This window comes from Sinocyclocheilus grahami, unplaced genomic scaffold (genome assembly GCF_001515645.1).
Source record: "Sinocyclocheilus grahami isolate Dianchi unplaced genomic scaffold, SAMN03320097.WGS_v1.1 scaffold17.1, whole genome shotgun sequence".
Lineage (NCBI taxonomy): Eukaryota > Metazoa > Chordata > Actinopteri > Cypriniformes > Cyprinidae > Sinocyclocheilus > Sinocyclocheilus grahami.
The window spans coordinates 5,320,657-5,331,683 of NW_015505196.1; the positions used below are offsets into that span (position 1 = coordinate 5,320,657).

An 11,027-nucleotide genomic window follows, 5' to 3' on the forward strand; every position below is an offset into this window, starting at 1 on the left:
GCTGTATTTCATAAACGAAAATAGTTTCAATCAAAGCCACAGCAGAACGGTTTTGCCTCTCTGAGTAACACACAATCAGCCGTTTGAACAAATTTGTTAAATGAATCACTCAATTTTAGGTTTTTATTTAAAATATATTTTTCCTTTTTTTTCCCAAAATAATTTCAAATATCAGTATTCAACATTTTAATTATTTATGCATTTGTAACTGCTTTGTAACTGCAGGTTAAATGCATTCAACGTCCTGCATTAAACAATCTGTGTAAATGCATCTAAATGCCACTTCAGTCTGCAATGCCACTGTCCCACGTCTGCAATGCAAATAAAAATGTTGTTGATACGGATTTATTTTTATTGGTAACAGCCCTATAGTGTCTTACTAAATATTGCCTAATTATCGTTATTGACAAAATTCCAGAAAATATAGAGACATCATTTTTTTGTCATTATCGCACACACCTAATACAAAGACACAAATTACAAACATGCCCAAAATAAACACACATAAAATGATTATCTTGAGAGACTAAAACTCATATAAAATGAGCGTCCTAGCCACGCAAACACATTCCCTCCCAGAGCAGGAGCTTGTAATTGGAGTGCTGATGTGATATTCATCTCTACTGACGTAGTGTTTTGACTAAAGGGGCATCGCTAATCGAATGAGAGGTTGTATTTAATATCCCTCTGTTCCTGTATGGTGCTTGAACACACCAGCACTAAGAAACATACATTAGATTATAGCCGGGTGCCATAGATTACCGCATAGCATCAGAGCCAGACAGCGCCATTGATGTCAAAGAGATCAATATTACAGAACAATTGCCAATGGCTTTGTGACACCTGTTTCAAAGTAACTGACACGGACACACATACAGTATATGCATACACACCACCTTGATAATTATATAGGATTATCTGCTTTGAAGTGTTTCATTTGAGTCAAGGATATCAAACACCAATAGACATTTAAAATAAGTGTTTGTGAATGGCAAAATGTCAGAGTACTTATTTATCATAGAATATTAAGACCCTTTAACGGGTGAACTGTCTCAAGATGAACAGTCAGTATCTAGCCATGACTGAAAGTCAGAAGATAAATATGGAAATTGTTGCTTATATGCGATAGTGGTCCTGACAGAAGTATAATCATTTAGCTACCTTACATTGCGTAAAATATTGTTCAGGACTTACATTGTTCATGTACTCGCTCAGCAGGTCTTGCAGGGCCTGACGCACGGCGTTGCACTCGGCTACGATGCGTTCGCGGCGATCGTCGCGTGTGCAGGATGAGTCGGCCATGAGGGCGGCGCCACTGATGATGCTCTCCAGACGTTCCTCAAGTGACGGCCTGAAGCGAGCCTCACTGAATGTTAGCGGGTCCAGAATGATCTTATTCTGAAACAGAAAACAAAAAAAAATATGGCCAGGATTATGAATTTTTTAGTTTTAGTTTAAAACATTAAAAGCCATAAACAGCTTTGGGAGGAATCACTTCAGCTTTGTTATTATTTGCTTTGTGAGAAATATCACCAGTTGAATTTTTTTTTATAAATATGTAACATAATGAAGTGCCATAGTAGAGCATTGTAAGACTTTTGCACTGAAGTAATTGTGAGAAAACAACAATCAGTATATAAAACCGTTTTATCAGTTTAAAAAAAAACATTACATACACTCTCATTCATTAACATGGGCAGCGACAAAACATGCACTGCTCATGCTCCACTGACACTTGTCATGAAAAAAAAACAAAAGTGACTATTTTTTTTCTCATGAATCATTCATTCAAAACATTCATTCAAAACGCTCATCCAATAACAAAACAAGTATTTATTAACAATGCACTGACTCCTTCATTCATTTTATTTGTATGTATTTTTTTAAATAGACTGAAGCAAATGAAAATTTACACACCACCTTGATAATTATATAGGATTATCTGCTTTGAAGTGTTTCATTTGAGTCAAGGATATCAAACACCAATAGACATTTAAAATAAGTGTTTGTGAATGGCAAAATGTCAGAGTACTTATTTATCATAGAATATTAAGACCCTTTAACGGGTGAACTGTCTCAAGATGAACAGTCAGTATCTAGCCATGACTGAAAGTCAGAAGATAAATATGGAAATTGTTGCTTATATGCAAACAGTACTGTTCAAAGGTTTGACCCCAAACTTTTTTTTTTTTTTGAAAGAAATTAATACAGCAAAGTTGCATGGAATTGATCAAAAGAGACAGTAAAGACATAATGTTACACAAGATTTGTATTTCAAATAAATGCTGTTCTTTTGAACTTCATCTATTCATCAAAGAATCCTGAAGACTGGAGTAATGGCTTCTAAAATAAAAAATGTTATCAACTACATTTTAAAATATATTTAAAAACAAACAGTCAGAATATTACTGCTTTTACTGTACTTTTGATCACATAAATGCAGCTCTGGTGAGCATAAGACACTTCTTCAAAAACATCTTTGAATTTCAGTAGTGTATGACCATTATGAAGTCTACCAAATAAATTCAGTTGTATGTCAGGAAGCAATAATCCTGTCTTTTTTAGCTGAGCAGGCCTTTCCATACACTACAGCTGGAGAAAAAGTACAACATATAATCACACAAACTGAAATTTCTGACAGTGTAGCTTTGATATCGCTTCAGCCATGTTGGAAGTTCATTCTGGAAGTTCCCCTGCTTAAAACTTCAGAAATGTACATAATCTGATATAACCTCATACAGCCTAAGTGTGCTATATGTGATGACGCTAAAGCTTTCCATGCAGAAAGCTCTTCATGTTCCATGTCAACACTGATAAATAAATAACCACTCTTTGGGAAATATTATGTGTATTCATATGGTATGTGTCAACTCCATGAAAGGTATATGTCTACTGTAACCATGGTTGTTGAAGGTAAATGTATGTTTTCTAGCCATTCTGTCTTAGGAATGATTCACAAGCAATGCACAATGTGCAAGAATAAAAGGAGAAAAAAAGTCTCATCAATTAGTCCCCTCACAAAACCTTTATAAAAACAACACTTAAAAGGCAAGTCAGTAAACCTAAATCCAATTTGATAAAGTCTGATTTAAAACAATTTGAACAAACTAAACAAAATAACCTTCCAGAAAAACTAAAAACTAAAACCTTTAAAAAGTATAATCATTTAGCTACCTTACATTGCGTAAAATATTGTTCAGGACTTACATTGTTCATGTACTCGCTCAGCAGGTCTTGCAGGGCCTGACGCACGGCGTTGCACTCGGCTACGATGCGTTCGCGGCGATCGTCGCGTGTGCAGGATGAGTCGGCCATGAGGGCGGCGCCACTGATGATGCTCTCCAGACGTTCCTCAAGGGACGGCCTGAAGCGAGCCTCACTGAATGTTAGCGGGTCCAGAATGATCTTATTCTGAAACAGAAAACAAAAAAAAATATGGCCAGGGTTATGAATTTTTTAGTTTTAGTTTAAAACATTAAAAGCCATAAACAGCTTTGGGAGGAATCACTTCAGCTTTGTTATTATTTGCTTTGTGAGAAATATCACCAGTTGAATTTCTTTTTATAAATATGTAACATAATGAAGTGCCATAGTAGAGCATTGTAAGACTTTTGCACTGAAGTAATTGTGAGAAAACAACAATCAGTATAAAAAAAATATATATAAAAGTATAAAACCGTTTTATCAGTTTAAAAAAAAAACATTACATACACTCTCATTCATTAACATGGGCAGCGACAAAACATGCACTGCTCATGCTCCACTGACACTTGTCATGAAAAAAAACAAAAGTGACTATTTTTTTTCTCATGAATCATTCATTCAAAACATTCATTCAAAACGCTCATCCAATAACAAAACAAGTATTTATTAACAATGCACTGACTCCTTCATTCATTTTATTTGTATGTATTTTTTTAAATAGACTGAAGCAAATGAAAATGATGTCAGATTGTCAGAATCTCTAGTAAATCATGTGATTTTGTGTAGTAGTCTAATACATAAGGGGCATTTCCTCTGAGGAGGCAAGGGAGGCAGTGCAAAATATTGGATGAGAAAAAAAACAGTACAAAAATGAAAATAAAACAACAAATATTATGCATGATATATTTAAATAAAATGAGAATTTTGTCAGATTGCCAGAATATATGTATATCAGGGGCATTTCCTCCATGGAGGCAGTGCCTCCTCAAAATATTGGATGAGAATATATATAGATACAGTATATCTTTTTTTTCTTCACAATCATGTGAGAATTGCAATCTCTATTTTAAACCAAAAGATTGTCCGTCTCATATTCTCCTGAATCGTATATGCTGCATAAAATATTTAGACCCTATAGTCATAGAAATGAATTTTTGATGTACTGTATAAAACAACCAATCACAATCTTTAGATTATTGTCTTATACTGTATGCCTTAGTCTCACAACTGTGAATAAAAAAATCCCCCAGATGGTAGAGATCTTTGTGTAGCCGATAGAAGATAAGAGCTGTGAGATTTTTGCCATAGTTTCCATTAGCTAACCACTGAAGACAGTCGGTTGGAGTCCATACCCAGAGGCTGCTAAGGTGACCTTCAAGGTGAGATCCAGGGCCTCGGTTACAACCACATTGTGATTTAATGGGGCTTTTAAACACAGGACGCAGACTCAAGAACAGCCTCCCTTTTTATTGATGAAAAGTTGCTACCAAATACAGGCTTTATGATCTCTAGGGATGGGAAAATTACCATATTGATAGTGGCGATATTATGTTTTACGGCTATATATGAATACGGCTTCGGCAGCAGTTTGCATTTTGTGGACTTTGCCGGTGCAGATGAAGTGGAGGTGGCATTTAGAGGAACCAGAGGTGGCTTGTGTCTGTGCCCTTTACTTTGGAGACTAATATTCAGAAAGCCACTTCAGCAACTCAGACCTGCAGTTAATAAGAAGTTCACAGATCTTTTGTCGTTTATATCTCAGCATGCACTTCCTGTTCTTTGCCATGTCCACAGGCAGGAAATGATGTTTGTGTTTTTTGTACTGTATGCTAACCTAGCAGCAGTACTGCCAGCTAACAGCGACGCAATTAGAGAGAAAGACAGAGACAGCTTTCCCATAATAGCCTGTTGCCATGGAGATCAACTCTTAAGTAAAAGCAATAGCAGAAGTCTTGGCCATCTCAATGACTCAGTGATAAATATGTGGACATGTATTGGTTTGTACCCAGCTCTATTGCGGTCCACCCTCTTCTGCCTGACTGAGGGGCTAAAACAAAGACTGGTGTGAAATGTTTGATGGGAAAGTGACAGGCAGAACTTTCAGATGCCGACAGGCTGGACCAAAGCCATTGTGAAACAATTTGTACAGATTACTTAGATCTTGTGTGACTCATATGCCGAGTACATATTCCAATTATGATTTGATTTAGTTGAAGACAACATAAAACAGCCTTCGCAACACATCTGACTCCTGTAATGCAGTGTGTACTCGAGTCAAACAATGTTTAGAAGGAAGTAATGAAGGCCGAGACCTGGTTTGATTAAACAGGAATTGATTTGCATTTTGAAAATCCAGCTCATATTTGTGGTTACTATTTCTCCACCTGCATGGCCTTCAGCCTTCTTTTTTCTTTACAATAGCATCGATTCATAAGCACTGATGAATCATGTAAAATGAGACCAGGTACATTTATTCCACAAATAAACAAGACCAATTTTGTTTTCATGCTGCCCTTAAGAGAAGCTTAATGCAATGCTTGCAGAATGATTGAAGAAAGAAAAACTCATCAGTGCTTGTGGGAATTGCATTCGTCATCATGCCTGGATCTTGGCCTTATCAAAACACTTCTCTATATGATTTTCTCGATAAGAAAAAATACTGTAGGTCAAGGATAGCAGGGCTTTCAAATACATACAAATATATTTACACAACAGTCCTTTCTGGTCCTTGAATTTGATTGGCTGATAAGAGTGTGATATTAGCGTCCACCAGAACTCCAACAGCCGTTTCACCATTTGTATCACTCCACTTGCCAAAGTTGCCATATTTCTCACAATGAGTGTCATGGCGGATGCCCAAATCCACTATAATTTAAAAAATAATACTTTTTTGTGTCACAGAATGTAGTTATAAGAGTTTTTTAGGCAAGAATGTACTTGTTTGGACTTCAAATATGCAGTTTGTTAATAAAGATAACGTCTATTTGAAAATTTGCTTCAATGTTTTCGGCGACGTAAGCTCCAGAGCGTCAGCGGTATATAAAATATATATATTTTAGTTAAACACGGCATATTTGCTCAGTGAGAACTATGAAAAAATATATATATACGAATGAAAATTCAACTTTGCCATCTCAGGGATAAATTATATTTGAGTTATTTTATATTGTAAAAGTATTTCACAGATTACGATTTTATTTAAAATAAATGCAGTGAGCATAAGAGCAAAATGAGCAAAAACATAAAAAAATTACTGACGCTACAGGTTTGAATGGTCCTTTAAAGTTTTTTGGACAATAAATCTAAGAATACCTAAATTCTCAAATCTATACGACCACACATACCTAAAGACACAAACCACATAGAATATGCACTAAAAAGACAAATGAAGTGAAATGCAAAAAGTCACTCTGAAAGGGCGCCATCAATTTGTCTGCGCTAACATAATTAGTCCAGATTGATTGCTGAGGAGTACACAAACTCATCTGTAAAAATGGATCATGATAGGCCAGACGCAATCAGTTATGTAGTGTACTGTATGCGCGTGTGTGTATGTTTTAGAAGTGGGTGGGAATGCCACTTACTCCTCTCACACAATGTGACAGGTTGTTTGTCAAGGACGGTATAATGAGGGAGGGAACGAGAGAGCGGTGCATTGAACGCAACCTACTTTTACACAGTGACTAAAGTGCTTTGGAGCGTGAGGACAGGAAAGAGGAAAAACATGGGTGAGAGAGAGAGTGAAAAGGACAGAAAGAGTGTGACGAACAAAGTTGGCTAGGCTGGTGACTAGTCTGTGTGGGTTATTAATGATTAGTGTCTATCTAGGGTGTCTCTAATTCTGGCTGGAATCCAGCAAACCACTGTCCTACATTCAATGCTGGTGTGTGTGCGGACATACAACAAGGTTAAGAGGGCTGGTGCTCCATCTGATTGAGTCATACAAACACCACCTGCTCCATCGCAGTGCCATCAACACTCCCTCCATTTGATAAGCTATTAAAAAGTTTCTGTTATCACTGTAAAGCGACTGCCCACATCAGAAGTCTGTCTCGTGTGTTTGTGTTGTGTGTTGGCAAGCCTTCTGTCCACCACAATAGTTTATATACACCACCCGCATACATACGCTTGCTTGCATTCGAGTTTGAGTCCTCACAGTCTGTAGGGTAAAAGAGCTGTTCTGAAACTGAGAAAGCTTGACTAAACACATTTCTGTGACTGATGCAAACAAAGAATGACAAACCCATTTTTTTTTTTTTTACTTTGTCAAGGCAATCTCATAGATGCCACAGTAGCCAAAAAAAAAAAAAAACAGCGAACAGTATTGAATCACTTTTCAGTCATTTCCTTAAAGAGGTCATATCATTTTTTTTACATACTTTATTTTTATTACTATTGTATTACTATTTTAAATTTTATTTTACATCTTATTCTATTTTATATTTAAATTTTAATTGTTTAATTTTCATTTCCTTTTTTTCCCCTCTTAAGGTCTTTGCACACTGAGTCTGAAAATTTCGTATGCGTTTTATCGTTTTCGTCATCGTCACACACAGAAACCTTGCACACCGAGTCAAAATGCGTGCTATGAATGTGAAAAACACAGAAAATTAAACCCGATCCGAATTTTTTTATGGCGGATGAAAGTTTCGAAGGCAGTGTGAAAATGTGATTGACACAACGATAGGGATGGGCAATACGGGCTTAAACATATATCAAGATAAATTCTGGCATTTATTGCGATTGCGAGATCAATGATGATAATTCAGGGAATCTTATGAATCCACTTAGAGAAAAAAAAATCCTGTTTCTTTAGAGAAAAGTATTATCTTTCCTATTTGTACCCTGGTGTTATGAGCATTACTAAGTACACATGTAATGTAATGACTATTTCATACTGGAAGCCACAACATATGTCAACAACTATGCTTTATCATTATTTTCGCGGGAAGACTAATTCTTATCGCGGGGAGAATTTCTACCGGTAGGCTATATCGCAAACGATAAGATATCGCCCATCCCTACACAAGGAGAGGTCGTATTTATTCTTATCGTGTGAAAATTGCGGGCACAGTGTGCAAAGACCTTTAGGTTCAATACAGTTATAATGTGCTCTATTTAATTTACATTTTCCATCCTTTCTCTCACTTATAGAATTAAATGACAATTTTTTTTTCTTGTTATCATGCCAATAAGACATTTATGTAAATGCTCTATTTATATGTGAAATCAGAATCAGTGCTGTTGGGTCATGTTATTACATTGTGACAAGTTTCACAAAATAAACCAGGCTGAAATGTGCTGCAGTAACCACTCAGATTGATCTGAAACAATTACGGACATTATTAAACAAACCTTTTCTGATGTTGAACACATTCAGAAAGATATGCTGATCAATATTGGCATTATAGTCTCATTTCAATTGATGAAAATTTTCTGGGAGGTACAACATGTTTGTTTTCTATAATTCAGTATAAATCTTAATTCAAATGATCAAGTGAATGTAAATGTCAAGTATGTTTATTTATTTATTTATTTTAACATGACCCATTAACCAGAAGAATGTTTTAATTTGTGCTGTGGTTTATTCATGCAAGATGTAAGCGGCTAAACACAGAATATAAATTCCCAACTTTTTTATCTCATAAGGATGTGTTCAAGGATGTGTTTGCAAACCTCAAAACCGTGAGATGCATGCATCTACAAACACACACACACACACAAAAGCAGATTAGATTGGTTCCACAAGTCAAAACAAACACATGGGGAAGTAGGCATTACCCTACCCTGATAGAGCAAGGCACAGTGGGGAAAAAGCATTGATGTCAGCTTTCTAACAGACACAAACACATGTCTGAGAGAAGCAAACAGATAGTGAGAAAGCTTCACAATGCCATCCAGGAGTTGCAACCCACTCACGACAGGACAGCATATCTCCATCCATCCTGTGGTGTAGATTTGTGCTTTCTATGTTAATTCTGTCAGTGAATGCTGAGTCACACAGTCAACATAAAGATATAATATTGAGCTAATATATTAAATAATAAAATATTATAAAACTAAAATAAAAAGTTAAAAAGCTAAATTACTAAAATAGGATTTTTTTTTTTTTTTTTTTAAGATTGAAATTATTTAGCTGCCAGTAAATAATTTATTAAGAAATGTTCCAGAAGATTTTTTTTTCTTAAACATAAGATATAGAATTGAAAAATCACTGCATAGCACAAATTACTTATAAATAAGACTCATAATTTTTTTTTTTTTAAAGTTAGGAAAAACGTCAAGTTGCGGTGCTCATGTGGCTGATACAGATTTGAGATTTAAATTAGCAGTGACCAGTTCATGAGGAACTGTTTGAATTGTTTTATTTTATTATTACTTATTAGTTTTAATTTCCATCTTTTGTTATGCATTTTATGCATATAAATTTTATCCGACTCGCTTCCCCCGTCTGCGCGTCCTGAAGCGTTTGATCAGCGCCACTGCTCCCCCGACAACAATGTCCAGCAAAACATCCGAATAGTCGAAAACCGGTGAAATATCGGGTGGTGTGTATTTCCGAATGTCCAGCAATTTGTCTCTGGTGAAACTGATTGCAGGGATATAACTAAAGACAGGACAAACTAACAAAAACATAAAAACAACTGCAGAGCACGCCACGGAGGCAGCCATCAGCGTCGGCGCCATTGTGAATCATGGCGCCGACGTAATCAGTCTTACTTTTCAGATCTACATAAGACCAATCCATTTTATGGTAAAAAATTTTTTATTTAAAGTTAAGACCAATATTGTTGGTTAAAAAAAAGTTTATGCAACTGGCCACTGGCATACACACTGTAAAACATAAGTGTAATTTTAACTGTAAAATGTTATATGGAGAAAAAAAAACATACTACAAACAGGGAAAACTGTAAAAGATCTAACTTGACATTGTGTAGCAATTTTTTTCTTTTACTTAAAAAAAAAATACTATTAAATGCACTGTTTTTTTAGGAGCAAAAAATTATAATTTGCAGTAAAAAACTTTCCCCAGAATTCTCTGTGTGACACTTCACATTTGAAAGCATTTTGTTAAAACGATAATGTTTCTTAATAGTTTTTGTTATCAGTTCTGCACATTTAGGTTTTATATGTTACATCTTTTGTTTAATGAATGTTTATTGAATTATTTTAGTGCCGTGTGTTATGCGTTTAAGTGAATGACTGCATCGTCTGTATATTAGTATATACTTCAACTTTTGGAAAAGCTACTTGTGACGAACTTTTTCATGATTCTTCAAGTGGCTTCCTCTTTTACCACCTGCATTATTATGGTGGTTGTAAGTATATGTTAAATGTAAAAAATTCAATTTAGTAGCCATGTGTGTTGTTGGATTAACTGTCTTAAACTGCAATTTTCCTAACCACCATAATAATGCAGGTGGTGTGTGTGTGAATGTATGCAAAGCACTCAGTCAGTAAAAAAAAAAAGATGTTAAGCGAAAAAAAGAATGCCAAAATACAAATCAAAAAAGAATGTGGCAAGCGGACGGCGTTTCAAGTCGTGTTCCTCCTTGCCCACGTTATATCTCGGGTGAGGATACACACGATTTGTGCGTCATCTGTTTGGGAGCGGAGCATGCACGGGCAGCTCTCGAGGGGGCTGCCTGCCATTATTGTGAGCTTCGCCCGCTCCGTGTGCTTCGCTCCCTCTGGCCGTCTTCGATGAAAGCGGCCAGGCTCTCGATCCTGCTGGGTCTGCTGGGTCCAGCGGCGGCTGTTATCGTGGGGGATCACAAGTGGATTTAGCGGAGGGATCCGAGACGGGCTCGTCCTTATCTCGG

The 11,027-nt window shown here is 36.1% G+C and overlaps 1 protein-coding gene across 1 annotated transcript in view; it reads right to left on the bottom strand.

Annotated features, from left to right (window-relative positions):
- Positions 1-1,052: 1,052 nt before the first annotated feature.
- Positions 1,053-11,027, bottom strand: part of LOC107552348 (catenin alpha-2-like) — a 132,526-nt gene continuing 122,551 nt past the window's right edge. Inside the window, exons 7-9 of the mRNA XM_016234213.1 lie at positions 3,208-3,411; positions 1,195-1,398; positions 1,053-1,082 (exon numbers count right to left, since the gene is read on the bottom strand). Of these exons, the coding sequence (XP_016089699.1) occupies positions 1,053-1,082; positions 1,195-1,398; positions 3,208-3,411 (438 nt within the window). The remainder of the gene's footprint in view (positions 1,083-1,194; positions 1,399-3,207; positions 3,412-11,027) is intronic.